At 41.9% G+C, this 22,499-nt stretch overlaps 1 protein-coding gene across 1 annotated transcript in view; it reads right to left on the bottom strand.

The window, feature by feature from the left end:
* Nucleotides 1-355: 355 nt before the first annotated feature.
* TGFB2 (transforming growth factor beta 2) overlaps nt 356-22,499 on the bottom strand; it is a gene marked incomplete at its 5' end in the record, with an annotated part of 67,477 nt that continues 45,333 nt past the window's right edge. The window contains 6 exons of the mRNA XM_082307907.1: nt 356-1,421; nt 3,323-3,476; nt 4,049-4,223; nt 6,485-6,595; nt 6,714-6,846; nt 21,136-21,299. Coding sequence (XP_082164033.1) covers nt 1,263-1,421; nt 3,323-3,476; nt 4,049-4,223; nt 6,485-6,595; nt 6,714-6,846; nt 21,136-21,299 — 896 coding nt within the window. The 3' untranslated portion in view covers nt 356-1,262. The remainder of the gene's footprint in view (nt 1,422-3,322; nt 3,477-4,048; nt 4,224-6,484; nt 6,596-6,713; nt 6,847-21,135; nt 21,300-22,499) is intronic.

Raw genomic sequence — 22,499 nt, forward strand, 5'->3', positions numbered from 1 at the left:
TGAACAATATACAAAGCACATGTATAGCAATTATTATAAAACATGTATTTGTAGTGCAAGTCAAAATACAGGGACTCTACTCATACTGGCCAGCTAGAGGGAAACACATGATTCTGAGTGATCAAAAAGAGCCCCAAATTCAAATTCAAACTCGTGAGAGCTGACAGTATTACAGAGTACAAAAATATGGTGAAAATTTACACATTACACACAAAGTACTTAATTTTTTAATAGTTTACAAATAGAGATCTACAGATATGTTTCCAATTAAGCTGGCTTTTACTACCCACCTATTGTAATACTCTAGGTATGGTTACATATACCAAAAGAACAAAAAAATCCCATAGCATAGCTATACAGCAACATATTAAGGTCTGAAGATTAGACCAGTACATGTTAAATATTTCACTGGTTTACTAAACTGACATTTTAAATCATTTACAGTAAAAAAAAAAAAAATCTTATAGACTTGTCTTTGAGACTGAAACAGAGTGTCCTTTATTAGTAAATTACTCAGTATTTAAAACAAGGGTTTGAGACCTTACAAGAAGACTCTCTAGGCAGCTGGCATGAAAAATAAGGTATTTTAAAGGCAGAGTTTCTCAATAATGCAATAACCAATTTCTATTTTCATCGAACTAAACTAACCATTACTTTTCTGATTCTTTTGAGCTCGTGTTCCTTTAGCCTTTATATGTATTTCTGGCAGCTTATTTGGTCTCCACTTTGTCCACATTGGCTGGTTTTCTTTTTTCCAATGGCGATACGGAAATGTTCATTTGATAGTTTTTACACACAAATAAATAATGCACTGTTAACTCTACAACTAAGAGGAATGGGTAGGATGCCTATTGCGTAACAATACAGAGATCAAGTAAGGCACGGGACAGATACAGCAACTCCACTTCATGGGATTTTCCTGTTTTTTTCCTTTCACATAGTAACACTAACAAATTTCTTCCAGTGTTTATTTTTTAAAAGGTTTTTTTTTCTTTAACTTTGCTTCTTGTCTATCTCACACTATGTGTAGGTGAAATGTAGGATAAAGGCCTTCAATGTTTTGCTTCAGATGCCAGTTTAAAAAAAAAAAACAAACTTTCAAACAGTTCAGACTAGTACCGCTTTTTTTCTTCCTTTTTTTTTTTTTCTTTTAACACTGATGAACCTGGGTTTTCATTTTTCTTTCTTTCCTTCTCGCTCTTTCTTTTTTTCCTTGTTGTTTTTTTTAATACACACATGTCATGCTGTTTCAGGGGTATCCTTTAGCTGCACTTGCAAGACTTTACGATCATGTTGGAGAGCTGTTCAATTTTGGGTGTTTTGCCAATGTAGTAGAGGATGGTGAGGGGTTCCAAATCCTGGGACACGCAGCACGGAGAGGCAGAAGCTTCTGGATTTATGGTGTTATACAAGCTGAGTACCTAGAAGGAGAAAGGAAAAAAGAGAGATTAAGACAGCTACCTCTGCCTTCCTGCCACTGCAGAGCAAATTCCTTTCTGCATCGCTTCCTCCCACAGTGCCTGAGAGAAAGCCCACTGAAAGCAGTATGAAGATTCCTGGATTTTAATATTTTTTATGCTTCTCCAGTTCAATCTGGTGTTACAATCTGCCTGCGTTTCCTAAGGTTTTATCCCTGCAGTCTTAAACCCCAAAACAGGTACATGCCGGAACCTGCCTTGAAATTGTAGCCCTTTGAATCAACACGTGCACTGTATTGATATGGAAAGAAGAAACTGAAAGGTTTTTATCTGTTTCTTCAGATTTCCATTTGCTGTTACAGGATTTTGACTTTACAAGTGCACCAAAGGGAGAAGAGAGCCTTTCAGAGCATAAGTGCTCCTCTGCTTTTCCTCTCTGTCTACATTTTACTAAGTCCATTAATGCCACCCTGCAAGCACAAGCACTCAAGCTGCAGTTACTCCTGTTGAGAATCAGCTGCGGTGAAGTTAGCAGCGCTGGTGCTTTATGTCACATTGGATTCATAGGCACGGTTCTCTGCAAGGGAAGTATGTAGGGTTACCCGCTGATGATGCATAGGTATTTCTGAGGATGCCATTAATGTGTTAGCCAAACACCAAGTGACCTTTTCCTAGAACTTCAACACAACATTTGCAGCTCAGAGAGACAGAAGATCTGTTCAGGACAGCAACACTAACTACTTTATTAAGCAACTTCTGACTCCTTGGGCAACTATCCAAACCACATATTTGTGACCATGACAGTTATTCTTCCTCTTTCCTTTAAAAACAAGTGCTGCTCCAAAACGTGTACACTACTACTCCACACCAGCATGGAAACGTACTTACCTTATTTATACCTCTGCCTGCTGACATTGCTAATAGTACAATGCCACAGCCAGTGACAGCTGCAAAGGATATCTATACCTGGGTCTGTAAGTTCAGGGAGAACATGCTATCATAGCTTTACAGACCTAAGGGAAAGCAAGCTGCCCCTTGGACATCAAGAGTTCTCCCTGCTGGCTGACATTGAGCTGGTATTTTAAAGAAGGCTTGAAAAAGGAGAGACAGCATTCTTAGTATGGACCTGAGGGTGAAATTCTTACTTTATGACAACTGCGATGCAAAGGCCTGCCTCTTGCATTTACTGTCTAGACATCCTTATTGACAGCTGAGAGAAATAAGCATTTCACAGCAGAATACTAGTCATCCTAAGGCAGTTGGCTAAAATACCACGTCTAATCCCTAAAATAAAAAGTCCCATCTCAGACGATTCTCAGTTCTTTGACATCCCAGACACAAGGTTCCTCCTTTGCATATAAATTTGCAAAGTACAAGAATGAATACAGTAAAAGTATGAAGTAAAAGAAGCACATCTATCAGTACATTTTAATGAAATTCATCATGGTAGCATATCAGTAACAATGAAAAATGGCAGGTCATAAAAGTAGGTGATAATCAGGTGGCATGACTCAGCCCTTTTGTCACTCTGATAGTGCCTCCCTCAGTGCCTTTGCTGATGAAATTCATTGTGCCATCTTTCACTCATGCTCTATAAGGAAAGGTCCCTTCCCAGGCAGCTTCCCAAAGCTACACTGAGCTCATACTCACAAAAAGCATTCAATCCATCCATATGTCATATCGATGAACACATTAAAAAAAATATCTGGGCCAATACATTCCTACTGCTTCAACAGTAGCCTGAGGCCATGTGCGAGTCCCTCTATAGGGCCACACTTCATCATCGCTACTTATTGACGTAATAAATACAAGCTTTGGGCATTGGTGCTGGTGTCAGTCCTAGAAACATATTTCACCCTGCAGTTATAAAACAGAAGCTGAAAATTAGCAAAATCAGTACTTACTCTGCTGTGCTGAGTATCTGAGCTCCACAAATATGGGCAGGCTCCTGCACAGAAATTAGCATGATATCCTTTAGGTTCATGAATCCATTTCCAGCCAAGATCCCTCTTGAAGTCAATATAAAGTGGACGCAGACAGCAATTATCCTGCACATTCCTGGGAAATAAAATACAGACAAACACATCGGTCATAACAGAGACAACACAGGGAATAAAAAATAATCCAGTTTCTTGCTCCCTGAATGATGCTTTACAGGCAGGCAAATCCGAGTCCCAAAAATTCACAACCAAATTACATCAACAGTAGCTTATACTGTAAGTGAAATCATGACAGACATGGCAGGACTTGCTTATACAGACAAAGCTAATGGTTTCCCTGGAGGACTAGGAAGTATTTTTCTCCAGGTCCTACTGAGTGGCCTCTCTGAGTAGGTGAGCACAGTGGATGTGATAATTTGGCTGTAATTACGGGGCTGATAGGTCTGGGAATCATCCCAGATGGAACCCAGCTTCTGCATTCCGAGGCCACAACCTTCCTCATCTGCCACTGTCTCTGTGGGATTGGAGACCACTGGGCAGGTATGTGCTGCACACAGACCCTGTGGGTCTGTGAATGAGGGCCCACGCTCTGTATAAATGCCAACCGTAAAGAAACATGATAAGCAACTGCATTACACCTCACAGGCTGGTACTATTATGTAAGTACACTGAACATGGATGCATAGTTACCTAAAACAATAGGCAGCATCTAGAGCACGCTTCTTCCGCCGACTGGGCTGTTGCGACTCAAGTCTGTAGGAGGGTAATAACATTAGCAGAAGATGTGGGGTCTTCCCACTGTATTTTTTCCTATTGGACTTTAAAGCTTTCACATCACCACTGGAATATGTGTAGTCATCAATACCTTCAAAAAATACATTTTGGTGATAAACATTGTGTTGCTTTTTCTTCACAAATTAAATAAACCATCTCTTTAAAAAAATTCTCTCAGAAACTGGGCAATGATGGTGTCAGCTGGGCATGTTTACTGGGGAAGTGGGGGAAGATTTCAACCCAAGATCCCTAAGATATTCACAGTTCTCATGTTATCTATTATATCAGCCCTCCCACGTTCACAGCCATTTAATGGCATTTCAGCACATTTACCAGAACTGTTGAAATGAGTAACAGAAAAGATTACTTCAGTCACTGCATCTGCATTGCTTCGTTTCAAGTGCCCCAAGCAGTGATGCTTTTGTCACTTCACTTAGGGCAGTATTCCCATCTTTTAACAGCTGTGTACCTTTTAAAACCTTGTAGCACCACTAAAGCCGCTCTGGATACTTCACCTGCATTTCCCACTGATTATTCCCATCCCATCAGTTTTCTCCATCACGTTTACCTCTTTCTAATGCTTGTAAATTCTCTGTCTCCCATTGCCAGTTTATTTAAATCTGCTGATTTTTCCCAGAACATCAGTTATTCTAGCCCCTTCTTTTGTATGGGCATGGCAAGGACATTGATCAAAATACTTCTTCTTGAAGTGGCAACCAATGGCCTCACATTTTGTATTTTCTCTTGAAACACTAACTGCCTTACTAGCTTCTTACCATGGGAATAGCACAGGCAAAAGACTCAAAGTATTAACCTTTCTGAAGAGTCCAAACAGCTCATGTTATACCTGTTGCTAAGACTCTTTTGAAAATTAACCTCCTGAACCAGATAATACTATCTAAAGAGAGAAAGATACACTTTTCTTTTTGTAACATTTGCAATTACAGTGACCAAATATCATACTAACAATTTTTTAAATACACACAATGGCTTTAATCACATGTACAGTACATGTATTTACTTAGAGAAAAAATTCCAACGCAGTGAAACAATGGTTAGAAAAACTTAATACTTGACAAGGAATATAGCCAAATCCTTGGAAAACAAATTAATCAAATCATGATATACTTTAATAAATGAGAACTGTATAAACAAATTTTGGGTTGGTTCTAATATAGTCATAGTTTTATATATATATATTGGTGGATGATAACTATAGCACGGTCAATTAAATAGCATTTCCCCTTTTGAAACTGAAACTTTAATGGCTTAAAAACACAAGGGAGCTTACGTGACCTCGATATATTTACTCTCTATCACCTTGTCTGCTGTCCATAAGAAGCACATATATCCATAACCCTAACTACACACTGTTGTTTATTTTTTAATGCCCACTCAATCCAATCTTTAAGTTTTTAACAAGCTAACTGTCAGCATAAAAAACACTTTCTGTAACTTAATATACAAATACGTTACAATGAACTCTATGTGCCAATGTAGATATATAGAAATAATCAATGTTAACTAATGTAGTTCTGTTGACTTCACCTGAGAATCAGACTTCCACTGCTGGAAGTAGGAGCACATAGACAGGCACACCATTGCTGTTTCTTCAACCCATAACGCACTTGCAGTAAAACACTGTAGGACATTTATACAAGTCTGGGACCTACTGTTCAGCTCTTCCCAAAGCGACCGATGCCATTTCTCCAAGTAATTTAAAATATTACTGATATGACCAGAAAAAGAGATAAAAAAAAAAAAAAAAGAGTAGCTGGAAATATTTAGTGTACCTGAAGAGATGGAAGTACATGTGCAGGTACTTACAAAGATGGGGACCTTCTATACTCAGTGAGGACAAAGGAAGGTGCTTCTGCAAGCAAAGCAGCCAACTGCTGCCTTACCTATACTTTGGAAATTTGCCCCAAGTATTGTTTAACACTCATAAGGCGCACCATGCTCACACGCATATCTACTGCAAGAAGCTTACATGCGCGCCAAACACCATCCTAATTCTACTTTCCAGCAGTAGCCTTCTCTACTAAGCCTGAACCGTTACAGTGCTAGGATGGACAGCAGTCAAAGGGTTTATTTTGAAAATATTCAGCAAGTTTTCTCATGACTATCCAACAGTGGGTGGTTTACTGTGCAGTCTTCCCTACATCCAAAACTATCCATATCCGGTGTGCATGCTGCAAAGTGTAACACAGACACCGAAGGACATCAAGATTCTCAAATGAGCAAGTTTTCATTCAGCTGAATGCCATTTAGAGAGGCAGTAATGGCTCTTTGTTTCCCTCCTCAATTAGTAAGTACTACAACATTTTAAAAAAGGTTTTTTTCTTTTGTTACCTGCAAATCTTGCTTCAAGCTCCTCACTTTTATTTGGGATGATATAATTATTGGAAGGCACGAAGGTGCAGCACGGACAATGTAAGCTTATCTTAAATCCAAGGTTCCTGTCTGCAAAACATAAAAGTAAGTGAAGTTTGTTTTTACACATGGAATGACTCTGAAATACTGCTGAGTTAATGGAGGAGCAGCTGGGGCAGGAGTGAAGGCAAAGAGCACTTGTTGTCACCTCTGTGATGGAGCCACTCGTGTACAGCCTCAGTGACATCAAAAGACAACCATTCTCCTTCAGCTCTTGTTTTAACTACTTTGCTGTCAATGTAGCGCTGTCCTGGTGATGATAATTCTTTAGATTTTAGAACCTGCAAGAAACAACACATACGATTGCCTACAGGTTAACATTTACCTGTTTTTTATTAAAACAGACCACCAACATTATAAAATAGCAGAAGAAACTATTACAGCTCAAACTACTATGCAGCAGATGTACATTCAGGCATATTTTCAGAAAGAATTTTCTTAGGGTGCATGGGGAGAGGAAGGTGATATAAAAACACCCTAATGAAATCAGCTTACGCTCCCAAGCAAAACATGCCATCACATATTCCTTCCTATGAGAAATCAGGCAGAAAGACTGCCCTGAAAACTTGTCCTGCAACACAGGTGGTCAAGAGATCATAATAACTGGAACATCAAAAGAAGCTATTTTACCTTCTTCAGTAATACTTACACTGGTTAGAGCATAATATCAGATGCTAAAGTAAAGCCTGTACAATGTAGTCTGTACACTGAAGATATTATATTGTTCACTTGTAACTAATCTGTATGGTATTGCCTCATTCTTGCTTCCAGACTTCTCTCTGACTTCACATACTAGTCAGACATTAAACAGGAAAAAAAGTTACTGTCCATACAGGTAACCTGGGGGCATGCAGAGACAGCCTGCTCTGAATCATGGCCACACGTGGATTTGTGCAACAGGCGATGCTGCTTCCATCCAAACTTTGATGCCAGCTGTGTTTGTATTTGCGTCAGAAGTTTCAGCAAAGCTTGCTACGGAGCATGCAATAAAAAAATACCTGTACGTAAGAAACCCAGCCCCTCCCTTTCAAGACACCACACTGCATGCCTAGAATTTCAAGCGCCCACAGTCTTCCTCCTATCTAAACAATTCATCAAGCGCCTTCCCACATACAAGCATAGCCTGCTAATATTTACCCGAACTCTAGGATGAAAAGAACCGGACTTTTGGCTCCTAACAGGGTTTCTGCTTTCCTGGTTATTACCATGTTGATAGTTTTGTGATGCAGGAAGCTGGGATGCCATGCAACATTGAGTCAACTCCAATCAAGATACCACACGATAACATCACTTTTTAACTTTTGGCATGCCAGCTGTGCGACTTCATATATTGTTTTGGGTTCTTCCTCTCTTTAACCATCCAAGTCCATCTCCAAATGAGTAACTGACAATGTCTCATTGTTTCCTCCTAGTTTCTCAGCCCAGACCAACCTGACATCTAGCAAACACTGCTGGAATAAAACAATGGTGAAACTGCATAATACATGTAAAGAAAAATATTTCAAAAGAGGTGTGAAATTATGTCATCATGATAAAATTAGGCTTTTCATAATTAAACAGAAAAGCAGGCTTGAAAAGGCCAGATTCTGTCTAACATGTAGAGTCTCCCTGTTTATTTCAAGGGAGTGCTGCACCTCTCAAAGGCGAACAGTGCAGCTCCTACAATAACATTTGTCTTATGAGAACAGCAGCATGACAAGCTCTTTGCCTTCTTCCTGATCAACACATTTAGCAAAAAGACATAAGATGTTGGTCCAAGTCCAGAAAATCACTAAGTGCCCCTAGTAGGCGATGCCAAGTTCTCCAGTAGAAACTGAGGGCACTCAAACATTGAACACTGGGACTCCTTTTTATGAGGCAACCTTCAAACAAAGTGTTTGAACAACTGTTTACAGAGAGTCTGGCAGCAGCAAGGGGACTACCACTGCTCAGAAGTGCCAGAGGGATGAGAGAATCAGTAATCAATGCTGGGAAAGTCCCAGAGAAGTACAAATATAACTTTGCCTTCCATTTGGTCTTTATCAGGTCAACTCAAGTGTTTCTGAGGATGTAATGCAGCTGTCATTCTGCAAAGATGTGTTGGGGTGGGGGGTGTGTGTGTGAGGCAAATGGGACACAAGAACTTGGCTCATTTTTCTTCCTTTCTGCACAGTCATATCTTTCCAAAGAATCCAGAAACTGCATACCTCAGTTTTGGCAGTGATGTAAGGATCTAAAAGTAAGTAATGTGCCAAAAGCAATCTCCTGATGTTAACTATAATTGGTCTTAGATACGTTCTGAAGACTCAGCTGTGCCTTGGTATCCAAAATAAAATGTCTTTATCCCAGTCCCATTGCTACCAAAAGACAAAGTCGAGGGCTGGCAGTGTGTACCTGGCACAAAAGGCATTTGTAAAAATACAAGAAATCACCACTGCAAGTATCCAGTGGTACAAAGAGCATCCATCCTCACCGATGAACTGAATGACAAGAAAAGTGTTTGCAGGTTTCAAAACTGCAGGACACTGTGGGACAAGATGAACACTGTGGATTAAAAGAGCTAGATACTATCCATGCTATGGTACCTCTGATATCTGAAAGTAAGGCTTCTCTTCATGTTCTTTATGCTGCGTGTTCAGGAAGAAAATTACGGAGAATGAGCTAAAAAGTCACAAACTAAGCATGGCATAATTTCCACAATTGACATCATGGGTTCTTAAGCAAAAGGCTGTTGAGTGTGATGAGTGCCATACTTACTTAACGAAATTAGCACGTCTGCTTCAATCTCCTTCTCCTGGATTGACTAAGTGTTATAGTGTTAGGGTGATGTGGGATCTTAACAACCTGATTGCTTGTAAGCAAGAATGACCTTCTAGCCTCACCATTTCCATTTTTTCCTTCTTTTTCTGTTACATCGTTGCAAGTGTGGAAAGCTAATGGATGATAAAATCCTAGGCTGAAACCTCGGAGTCCATTCCCACCCACAAAATAACCTGATGAAGGTCTCTCCACTTCTTTTCTACACTGCATTCTGTGTTTCCATCCACACTGAAGCAATTGCACTCTACGTGGTGGTAAACAAAGTCGCCTCTTTGTAGGAACCTATCAGAAATTCTTACAGCTACAATACGTTCTTCAAATGGGTCTTCCAGAAATTATTACATGAAAGAAGCATTTTAGGTTTTCTCTGCCATTTTCCCCCTTTGGTTTGCCTCTTTGTACTTTGCACTTTGCACTACAGTTCTGGTCTTACCTTCCTCATCAGCGACACACCTTCTTCTTCCAATACACCCTCAGGCCTATAGTCCCATTGAAAAAAATCTCTTTCAGTATTTCCAATACTTTCCTCCTACCAGATCAACTAGTTTAGTTGCAAAAAAGAAGAAAAGCCTTTTCTGTGCCTTGCAGCTTTTGTGCTTGAACACTTGTCTACTTCTTCCAACTATACTGATTGGTCTTAGAAGAGAGATTACCTTTACTTATAAACATTGCTTTCCCTTGCCTATAAAAACTGCGATACCTTTATGCTTAGCCCATCGCAACCACATCAAACACTGTTATCAGAAATATTGCTGCACAACTTGTATCTGCAGGAGCTAAATGAAGGCCTAAAAAGTAGGCCTTTGTGCAAAAGACTTTTCAGTGCACTAAAAATATTAACAGAAGACAAGGAAAAAAAAAAACCAACCCACAGGAGAGAAGGAAGACTGAGTTAAACTTCCCCTTTAATCCTTTCTCATTTCCTTCTGGCACCTTGTCCAAACACTGCCTCTGAAAGAGGCAGAAAGAGTTTGGTAGGTCTATGGGTCATGACGTGGATGGCTAGGGCTTTCGGGGTGGGGGGAGTACTGTGCATCACCACCTGCACGTAGAGATGACAGATTCAATCACTTGCACGAGTAGGAAACAGAGTTTTCCACACATACAGCCTCACCTCCCTTGCTTATGAGCAACACATTTAAACACCTACATGCACAAGTAGCTGATGATGCACAGCAAGTGCGTATGTGCAGGTGTGAGCATGCACACCTTCACACACGCGTGAGTGAAAGTTCAAAATCAACAAACTCAAAATTCAGGTTGTGCAAAATCTCTGCAGCTTCTGAACACGGGGATGTTCTTCCAGGTATATCCAGGTGTATCTGGTCTCGCTTTCAATAGGGTGATAATGCAATGCTGCCCTTTCTAATAAAGGATTATGCCGGGAACATATGCATATGATCACATTATGTGGGGATGAGCTGAACAGGTAGAAGTCTTACCAAAAGGTTATCCAGTAGAATTCTAGCCCAGTATGCAGAGTAATTTTCATTCAGTAGCAATGCTCTAAATTCTAAGAACAATTTGGTTTTGTCTACCCTCTTTTTGTACAGGATTCCTCCCTTTCACAGGAAATCAAATAGCCAAAACGCTTGTTAATCTCTTCTTGACAAAGGATCTTGTACACTTAAGCCCTGCCTTCTAGCTATCTTTTTCTACGGGCACTGCTAACCTTCCCCTCATCAATTTTTCTTCTATTCTGACCCTTCTTAAAAACACCTGGGGAAAAAATAATCTTACAAATACCCATGAAGGCTCTCTAGATATCACATACATGTAGCTACTGCCAGCAGATCAAGGTGAAACAAACACGTGAATATATGAATAACGCAGTTAATTGCAGGAAAGGTCTCATGATGCAGCCAGAGGCAAACAAAGCATCGCTCTTGCTTGTACAGCTACACATGTTTAGGAAGCCCAGTCGGGGCTCTTGGTGATGACAGCACTCACATGCCACCCTCATCAGGCCTGCCAGATTTCTGGTATTTTATAAATCCCGTTGACATCTACTCTTCATTGGTTCTGCGAAGGCGTTCTGCTCAGTCTTCAGGGGAAGGCCCTCTGCTCTGCTGGCAGGGCTTTGTCTGCGCTCCTTCTCGTCCATTAGAGGAGGCCGGACCACGATGCTATCTTGGAAGCGTATCCCAAATCACCTTGACCAGGGCATTCAGTAGTGAAAAGTTTTAGTGTTGTCACAAACTGGTTTCGGAAGAATGACAAGCGAGTTTCCAGACAATACTGATCTCCAAATTATTTCTGCTACCTGCTATGTTTATTTTTCAGATCAATTGGAGAGCATTAACTGATATATTTTTTTAAAATTTAAGTATCAAGTAGCTGAAATCTTCATTAAAATACTGGAGAATGAAACTTTATATGCACACACGTTTATACTCTCAAATAACTATCACACAGTTCTGAGTATAAAAATAAGGACAAGGATTGTCTTAGCCTGTACTTTATAAAGTACACTGAGAACACTATATAATTCGTGATAACAAACAAAGCATAATGTTTGCAAAATTAGCAGAAACACTGCTTCTTTAAAAAATGGGGCATATCAGAGGCTGATATAAGCAGAGCAGCAGCATTTGGCGTCAGTGTAATTATACTGGTTCAAAAACAAAACCAAAAAACCTCCAAAACCCAAGACTCTGTTAATAGAAATGTAATTATTTTGCTCAAATTTTCCTTTGCCTACTTCCCTTCTCATATAAGGCAGCTAAAGCAGGGGATAACTGAATGAACACATTAGTGCATGTATTCTAGACAATAACCACTGAGAGCAGACGCCAGAACAGCCCGTCTTCATGACTCATTACACACATAAAAGGAAAAAATTTGACAGAAAGACGCACTGGTTCTTTCAAATAACTAGAGCTCTAGAACAGCAACTTGCTTAGTTTATTTCAGATTTGATGGTCTAGCCAATAACTACTTCTAGTCTTCTATAGTTACCACAATCAGATGCAGAAGAATAGCAAAATTACAATTAAGTCCAATTTACAGTGGAATAGTTCTGGCTAATAAATTCATCACCTCCCCAGCAAGCAAACAAACAAACAAAAAACTGAATGTGGTTTAGCAGTGATGATACACAGGCTGATGCATCAATGACATACATCTGCTGCAGCCAAGAAAACCCTAGGCACACATCAAAGGCCAAGCTTTAGCAACAACAAGAGCATTTTATAGCTGGGTTTGAGAATTACGGTCACCAACTGTTAGGAAATATTTTTGGCAACTTACAGTTTCTTAAAACAAGTTGATGAACTTTCAAAATATAATAATAAGATCATATGGCCACTTAAAAATATCTATTCTGCCTGCTGCATTGCCCTGGAACTTGGGATGGTCACTGCTGTCAGCCAGCGTGGGTTCTGCAATCACTGAATAGCTGTAAATATGGCATTATCTTGTAAAAACCTGCTATTAATCTGTTTTTCTTTTCCATTCATTCTGGACTGTCTGATCTCCTCCCTCCAGATGCTGTTGGCTCCCTGAGAACTTCCTTCCTTCCCTTCTCTTCTCTGTCATTTCAGACTCCCGCAATGTTCTTGTGTATTACAACATCTTGGCAGGCTCACTAATCTTTCTCTTACTTATCAGTCATTATCCATGGTTTCCATTGGAACTTCAAGGGCCTTTTAAAATAATGGAAATAACCTGACATGTACTTGTAAGCTCAAAGTAAATAAGCCCAAACAATGAGATCCAGTGGTAAATGATGTGCTAATGCTGGTTAACATCAGAGCACAGATAAGTTCAGCTATGCACAACATCATGGCTAAAAACTGCTGTTTAGGATAACCTCTTCTGAACTAGAAGATACCTGCAAGGGACTCCAGCCTAACCCTCTGCAGTGGAATAACCAGATTCCCAAGGTCTGCATATGCAGCAGCTCGTGGTTTCCCAATTCTTATGTACTATTCACCCCACTGAAAGATTCACTTGCTGCCTGGTTCCAGATTTCAAAGGTCTCCTCAGATAAAGCAGCTCTCAGGGACTTCATCCAGCCCTTTCTGAAGCTTGAAGTTAAAAAATGACCATGCTAATTCTCAACCCTTTCTCATTCCCCGGTTGAAATCGCAGTCTTTGATCCTATCTTGGACACAAGGATAAGCAAACCCTTAATTCTGTTGCAAACCTCTCCAGTTTCTTACTCATTATATGTGGAAACATATGTTGTAAAGTGCAAAGCCTCCACATAGTACCTTTTGCCAGATAGTTGGGAATCTACTGGCTATCAAAATCTTAGCTTCTTCTTATTACCACTATTTCAAGAGACTGACTGTGTATTTTTTAAAAAATTCTCAGTGTGAATTTTCAAGCTCTTCTTGTAACCACTTCTGCAAAAGACTAATTCAGACTCTGCCTTCAGTGCTATGGAGTTAAAAGGGCTTTACAGCCCCCCTGCTTATCAAGGGAAGTCTTTCCATTACTTGCAAAGGTCTCCGAATCAGGCTCAAACCGAGGGCAGAATCTTTAGAGACTAGTATATGAGATGCAGAGTTACTGCCAAAATACAAAGGTATGGAGTACTTGCCAAAGTTTTCAAAAAAAACCATAGCGCTCTGATCCATCTGCTCAGAACTTGCCAGACACGTTCTTCAGGCAAACTTGCAAATAAAAAGAACATATTGCACACATAACCCAACCGCTTTTATATCTGGATGGGCTACAGCTGCAGGATTCTCTTAACAGTGTTGGCTGCTACTCGCTTAAAGGTAAAAGAAGGTGAAGTGTGAGGGGGCTAAAGAGATGAGTGGCTAAAGCAGGTCAAAAAGGGAGGGGAAGTCAAGCATGTCATGGAATCACTGTGACTGACTCATTGCATCGCCCTGTGGTGAGGGAATGAGCTCTGGGAAGAGAATGGATCCTGAGAAGGGATTTCCTCTCCGTTTGTTCCCCAAGCAGGGCCTTCCTCCTGCCACTGAAGATACATGTGCAGTGTAAGTTGGGGATACAGCCCTGAGGCCGTTCAGTCTGATTTATGCTTAAGCAGGCAGGAAGACTGCATTGTATAAGCAATAAACAAGAACGGAAGGTCTGGGGTCCTTCTCCTGGAAGATTCTGAAATATTGAGTGCAATTTCCTGCCATTTAGGAGATTTTAAGATGGCTCCAAAGAAAGATTTTATATAAAATGAAGCAAAACAAAAAAATCCTCTAAACTTATCTAGCATTTAGCTTTAACTTGCCAGAGGCACGTTATGTTTTATTAAAATATCAACAAAGAGGAGCCAAAGTCAACAAAAACAGAGTGGGTTCTCCTGTCTTCTAGCCAAATCCCCTAGATCCTGCAGGGTACTCCTATGTTTATCTCCCCTTTATGCACAGGTCTCCCAAGCTCTTGCTCTTCCTCGGTCCTGTCCCTGACAGCCATATCTCATGTTCACATGCATTTTACTGCAACGTTTTGGCATGCAACTTTCTTTGCTATCTGAATATTTGGGCTAACTGCTTCTACTAAGATGCTGTCTTCTTCTGCAAGTCACTCCTCTTTCTTCCCTTCCTCTTACCTGCATTGTTCTCCAGAAGTCACGATCCTCCTTGTGGTTTTCTCTTCCCACCACCTACAGGCTTCCACCCAAACCACTCCCGTCCTCCTCCATTTTCTTCTGTCATCTATTCTCCTTCATGTAGGCTTCTCTCCAACATAGCTTCACATTGTTTCCTACACCTCCCCAAAACAGCAATATTACCTTCCCCCCTCCAACAGGCTCCCTAGTGCAGGGCCAGCAAACCAACCTGATGTTCCTAGCCCAATAACTACCGTGCTGCGGCGCTCGGTTAAAACTTGCTCATGTCTCAGTGTAACGTGGGCTTAGCTACCACAGCAGACTGCAGCCCAAAGAGCAGGAACCCAAACCTAGCAGTGGGTTTCTGACCCATGTCCTGCATTCCTACGCTCCCCATAAAGTACATGCATCGCAAACGGCAATAAATCTATCAGCTCAGTGCCCTACATTTCCATGCACGGCAGTGTCAAGCTGGCTTGTGCCAGTAGCTAATGGGGATATTATATACTTCTTCAAGTTGTCTTCAATAACTGCTTTGTTCCTGGCAAGAGGTGGCTGCATCTGAGATAAGCTCTTAAATCGCAGTGAATATGATGCAGCAATAAATACTTCCCCTCACCCACGCTCACAGATTATTTGCCAAATGTACTCTATACATGGTCTCCAGCGTACTGACTTTTTTTTGTAGGGGGATACAGTATTTTGAACCAAAAAAAGGATTCTGGAACAAGGAGAAAGCAGCAATTCAACTGAAACGTACTGCAGATTAACTTCCTCTGGTCCTGAGCTGTTGCTGAGGGGGCCGGGAAAGGAGGAGGAGGTTGCTAGAGTAGACAGTTATTAGGTCCACACTTTATACCGAGTTTGGCACTTCAAAGAGCACAGTACGTTTGCCATTCAACATAACCTTGTAACCTTTCAGATCGCAAGAGTCTGGTTTCAGAACAGCAATATATAAGTTGTGAGATCCAAATATACTACTTTAGATGTGGGTCACAGTGACAGTAGTCAATTAAAATCAAATGCCCCAGGTGATATCTGTAATACAGACATCCTGCGCCAGCTCACAGCCACAAATCCTGCTTCCTGGTATTTTCTTCCGTGGCATTAGAGACAGCATTTTTTGGCAAGAAAAGAGAGCAAGGCCCCTCTGCTCCTGATTATACGGAGATCAGTCTGGAGTAGCTCTGCTGCAGTCAGTGTAAATTGCCTCAGATTTGCACCGCGGATATTTGGCCCAAATCTATAGTAGCTTGCTCTAAACGTATTCCCTAACTGAAAAACAAGACAAAACACTGTCTGAATTGAAAGTATTTGAACAACCGACTGTGGTTTAAATTTAAATCTGACTCATAATAGGGTAATATGTTCCACAGCATCTTCCTCCTCATACCTCCAAGCGGGGAGAGAGGCCCTTAAAGAAACGGGGGTTACCACTGTCTGGAGGGCAGACGGTTCTTCCTAGACACTGAGCAAGCTCCACAGGAGCCCTCAGCACGGACCAGGCCCTCCTCAACATGGAAAGACCAAAGGTCTGCTCCTGCTTGTTTCAAATTCTTCATTGCAATCCAATGTCCCCCCCGGGCTTTAACCTGGTGCTGTTCATTTGCTCCAGCCCTGCGCTCTGATACGCCCCGTGGTACATCTCCCCCATCCGCAGCCTCTCAGGTACCCCCACCCACAGCAGCCTTGGATAACGACGACAATAAAACCCAGTGCTTCAGCTGCATTTTTCGTGATGCTTTATGATGTGTTAACAAAACATGGCACTGCTTCCATAGGAAGTAATTATTACTTGTTATTGTTTGACCGTCTGTACATAATAAAAATACCTTAAAAACAATACCACAACACACTCTGAACGATGACTTTTCGCCCTGCAAGGGTTTCCACTCGTCTAGCTTTGCGGTGGTGCCTATTTATCTTTTGGAATGCTTATTCATAAAAGACAAGCTTTTTATTGAAGGGTGCAGGGACTTTATTCATAAATACAGAAGCACCTTAATAAAAGAAAGATGTGATGAAGTCTTCAAAGCAGGCAAGAAAACTGATGAACAAAGACATTCCCATAACAACTAAGCTTTGTCTGATCAAATTCCAATAAAGCCTGCATTTGGCATAAATCTTTAAAAACATAGCAAGGGCCACTGGAGGATGCTAAAACTTGTTTATTTAATATTATTCCTCCTCCCTCCCTCAAAAATACTTTATCTTCTTAATATTTTCTGCAGTCTCAGTGCACGTTAAGAAGTGCATCGAGCAAATGTGGCACAGTGGAAGGATGGGAGGAGAAGCACGGGAGAGCGCTCGCAGCTTCCTTCCTTCCTTCCCTCCGGCTTCCCACTCTCCAACGTACTGATGATCAGCAGCATCACCAGCAGATTAACCCTCACTTTCGGGCAGAAGAAACAACAGAAAAGCTAGTGCCTTTAAAGAATTTAATTCTCTGTGGCTTCACTTATCAGAGCCAAGAAGAGACAGAAGCTTTTATACCAGCCTTATAAAAGAAACTTAATTCCTACTTCTATGAGTTCTATTATTTTCCATCCTAAAACTACTTAATATGTGCACTGCGCTTCCCATCTGTGCAGGAACACACAGATGTGGCTGACTAATCCTAAAATACCAAGAGAAGTATTCTGGGTGAAAACAGACATTAAAGAAACTGTTTCTGTTCTTGGGGATTACCACTCACTCACTGGCTTCGTGGATGCATCCAGGGCACCTCCATGAGAATTAATCTCCACGACCTACTGCCTGGAGAAACCAGGGGGGGCAGCAGACCTGGCAAACAGATCCACAACCACTCGCTCCCAGCATAAATACGACAGGGTGCTCTCTGCTCCAACCCTGCCTTGGAGATGGGAACAGGGTCCTGCTGCTGCTGCACCGGGGGCCGGGAGTGACGGGCCATGGCCCTGGCTCGCCACGCCAAGCAGCCCCAGACTGCCTTCCCGGAGTCAGCACAAACAAGGGCTGCAGGAAAACACAAAGTCCTTTTCTGATGTGGTTTGGAAAAGGGAGCCAAGTATAGCCTGAGGAAAGCTTAGCCGAAAAGGTGCAGTCTTGCATTTCTTTTTTCATTTTAAGGGGTAGATCTGTAAGGTCAGAGGACCACACAAAGAAAGAATCAGGAGGAGAAACAAAATATTTATATTCTGCTTGCTTATTTTTTCCATTTACCCTGCACATCTGTCTCTAGCTGTTCCTAAAATAGTCGTTCAGAGTAGTACTGTCTCTTCTGCACCAGTGGTATATATACTACTACTGAACTGCCACTGGACTAAATCAGAGAGCTCTTGGAGAGCAGTTAGGAGACTTGCATGCGTTCAGGGACAGCCGCTTTGCCAGTGAACCACAACAAGAGAGCTCTGACTCTCTCCAGAAGACTTCTGCCCCTCTCTTCCTGCTTGACTGAGAAAGATGAGGGGACACGGGAACAACCATTCCCTGAAACTGCAGGTATGAGAGGAATTTCAAAAACCCTCACCAAGAAGATCTCCTCAACAAAGCAAAACACCAGGCAACCCAAAACCTGGTAGAAGGAAAAAAAAAAAACCCCACCTAATAATTAAATATTGCTTATGCAAGATGAAAAACCACATTGTTCCTTCAGGGCACAACAGCCCTGGCAAGCCCAGCACATATCTCACAAGACAGGAAGCAGTGCTTATGCACAGAGGAGGAGTGGTGGCTGCACATGCCAACTCCACCAGCAATCTCCCCTGTGAGGTTCACTCTCCATGCATGGCTTTTCACACTGGAAGCAAAGATACCTGAGTAAGTCTTCAGCCCTTACAGAACATATTTGCCTCTCCCACTTCCACTGAAATGAGCATCTTCCTCATTCTCCCCTTTTACCTCACACGCTTGTACCTTCCTCCACTGCTAGACACCCCTATCTGCATTATCAATCTATCATTACGCAGCCCGGAAGCTCCTCTAGCATCACTGTGGCACCCAATGTCTCCTACCCATCCTTCCTCACCTTCAGCTCCTTGGATTTTCTTCTTTCTAATTTCTAAAATTCATACACTAAGTTTTAGGATGCTTTCTATAGCACTGTCCTACAATACATCATAGAACCATAGAATACCTAGTTGGAAGGGACCCGTAAGGATCATGGGTCTCTCATCCTCAATTTCTCTCTGCTTTTGCTTTTCCTGTTAAACACTGCATGCTAACCTCATGAGTTGTGATGGAGATTAGATGCAGCAGTATTTAGGGACTCTGCATACAAGATTGCAAGAAATAAATATGACCAAGGGGGAAAAAAACAACCAGCAGAAGACTACAGGAGCTTGTAAGAAGCAAAGCAGAGAGGAACTAACAGGCAGCTTTTATCATTTTAATAGGTGCTCTGCAAGGGAAATGCTCTGGAGACAGCTTGCCTCTCTACAGGCAAAGGAACAAAGTAACATGCTTAAAATATGCCTGGCACACACACTTAGAGCTTGCTGCCTTTGGCCTGCCTGTTACTTGGTGGAGAAAAGACCTAATCCTACAATAACCTGCACTCATTACTCACCTAACACTTCACTAAGTATGCCCCACCCAGCCTAAAAAAGAAAGTGCCTTACTCAACAGCTATATATTTAACTAAAGGATGCAAGTACCTGCCCTGGATGCAGGTGTCAGTCATTTCCATGAGCACAGGCTTGCTAGTGTCAGGCTCTCTCAAATAAGCTCCAGCTGCTTCTCATCACAAGGTGAAATCCCAGCCAAGCAAAGGCCCTTTCTTCCCTACCTCTGCTGAACCCTTTGTGTCCCACATTCCTCAACCTTGGAAAAGCAACGAACCAAGCTCAGGCAACCACAGCTGTACTCCTTTCAGGTGGCTGACTAACAGGTCTCAGAAGTAGAACAACAGAAAGCCCAGAGATGCCATCAATTCCTTTTAGGGTGTCTGAACAGTGAGGTCAAGCCAGAACACACAATCATTTCAACCGGCTGGTGTGGCAGCGTCACAGGGACTCGTAGTGTAATTCTCTGTGATAGCTGTTATATATAGATGACACCAGTGACTCTCATTAAAGATTCCCAGCTTTCTCTTTTAACAAACGACACATTATTTACTCTGCTTTTCTGCCAGCCTGTCCTTGGGAAGGAAGGCAGCCAGGTCGCAGTCGTGAAGCCAAGCGCCCAGTGACCACCTGTGGACCTGAACCACATTCAGCTGGGAACCACGCTTCTCCTACATTTAAACAATGTCTGAACAGTCCAGTGAGCCTTTTCCTCCTGTCAGCCTTTAAGGTTGGCTTATACTGTCACTTCTGCAAGCATGTGAACACAAATTCCCTCCTCTCTGTTCCAAGTTTGGCTTGCACTTGACCAGATGAGGCAGGAAAAGGTGAACGTTGAAAGTGAGGGAGAAGACTAACTCAAATTTGCACCCACTGGATCTGAACCAGACTCTACAGTGCTGCAAACCCAGGGCAGTGCTGAGGCATAGCTAACGAGGGCAGCAAGAATAGAGCCAGAGAGGAACTCACTACACTTTGTAAAAGTGGTATCCTATCTGGCAGGGTTTTCAGCAGAACAAGTCCCAAGTTGCTGGAACAACCATGAGTTTTACTCAGTACAAAACTGCTGAGAGCTGAGCCCCTTTTGGTTGTTGTGTTTCTCAGCAAAGTGAACTATGCTTTAGTTCTAGAGAATATTTGCACAAACGCACAGACTTAGTAAGCGACTTTAATGGCTTTGAAGTCTTTCAAGATTAAATGGCATCAGTCTTACCAACACTCAGGAGTGAGAAAGTCATGGGGTCATTTTCTTCCTCACTCCTCAATCTCTGAATTGTCCACCGCCTTGCCTCAACCCCTGGGCTACTATACAGAAGCCAGGTCTGAAACTCCTCAGCTTTGAAACTCAATTATTAACAACGCCATTTCTGCGAGGAACAGTTAACAGGCTTCTCCTGAATACAGGCCAAAGAGAGGAATCTGACTTCAGGCCAGGTGCTAGGAGACAGAGATCCTGGGGATGACTTGTTTGATGTCTTATTCTGTCACTTACTATATGCTGAAACTTTGGAGTCCTGAGGTACAATTGCTAGAAAAAGTTTGCACATTTCAGCTTCATATGATTTTGAACAAAGTCCTTTCTAGGAAAGGCACAGGAAATAAGAGGCCACTTTGGAAAGACAGGACTCAACCGCTTCTCCCCGTGGTTTGCTCTGCCTGCTAGATGGGTACAAGGAGGGTTTGCTGCAGAAAGACAGGGAGCTGACGCATGCGAGGTTCCACTGTACCTGGTACAGCTCTATCCGCTGCTCCGAGACACGCGCCTTCGAGTTCTGCAGGCGGAAGACCCTGAACTCAGCTTTCACCAAGTTGGAGGCATTCTTCTCCATCGCTGAGACATCAAATCTGACGATTCGGAAGTAAAGGCTGTAATAGCTCGGTGGGATGGCGTCTGCAAGAAGGCAGTATGATTTTATTATTTTTTTTAAAAACAGTGTAATTCAAGACAGCCTCGGTGAGGGAAATATCTGTAGCATGATTCAGTTTCCAATGACCAATTTAATATTAATAACAATTTCATAAAAAAAAACCCAAACAACCCCACGTGTTTGGTTGTAGGAATACCATATTAATGGTATTAACAACAGATTAACAACTATTTCCAACTCTATTTCAGGTCATGCATTTAAACCTCCCCTCTTTCAACATACTGGTGGAAAATCCCGGATGCTTGTAAATCAGGAAAAAATCATAGCAGTTGGTATCTGGCAAATGCCTTCACACTTCCACAGAGTTCACAGGGATCCGCTAAGATTACAAGTAACAGCAACTCATCTGATCTGTATGTTCTCTGAAGCCCATTTCCCCTCAGAATATGGAGCATAAATTAGCCAGCTTCGGATTTTGTTTCATATTTAGTTATTAAAGGGTTTTATTGGAAGAAAAAATTCATTCTGATTATAGTGACAAGGGCAGGAATAGAAGAGGAAGAAGAAAGAGAGGGAAAAGGCAAGCAGACAGTAGACATTATAAACAGAATTACATGAATTTTGACCACTTGGAAGCAGTAAAAGCCATAAATGTAACCACCTCTCACTACATATCGGGGAAAGCAGAAAAAACAGTTAGAAAAATGGACTCAAGTCTTCAATAACAGTGCTAAACATATCCATTTAGGTTTCAAAACAGTCTCCTCCCCCTTCCCAGTTGTAAGCCCTGACTGAGGCTACACAGCAAAGCACTTCAGCACAACCCGGGTTACCCTGAAGGGTTCAGCGATCACCCGAGGCCCGGCAAGGCCCGGCAAGGCCTGGCAAGGCTCTCCTCAGACTGCAGAGCCAAGCTCAGAGAGGAGTCGAAATGACTCAAAGGCCCTGATAAAAATCTCCATTCAAAGTGAGAAAAAGGTTTCCTCCTCTTTTACAGTGTGAAAACTGAAGTGGAAAAAGATAAAATAAACAGGAAAACTGTATTTGGGGGGTGTGGGGGGTGATTTTCAGCTGAGGCCTCCCTGGGGCCATGCCAGCAGGAAGACTTCAGGTAATAATTACAAAACACGAAGTTTTCGCACTAGTCACGTAGCTCAGGAGCTGTCATGCAGTGGCAGGAGATGACAGCCTCGACGTTAGGGAGGTGAGCAGTTCAGTGCCCA

The sequence above is a fragment of the Platalea leucorodia genome, assembly GCF_965183815.1.
Source record: "Platalea leucorodia genome assembly, chromosome: 3".
Lineage (NCBI taxonomy): Eukaryota > Metazoa > Chordata > Aves > Pelecaniformes > Threskiornithidae > Platalea > Platalea leucorodia.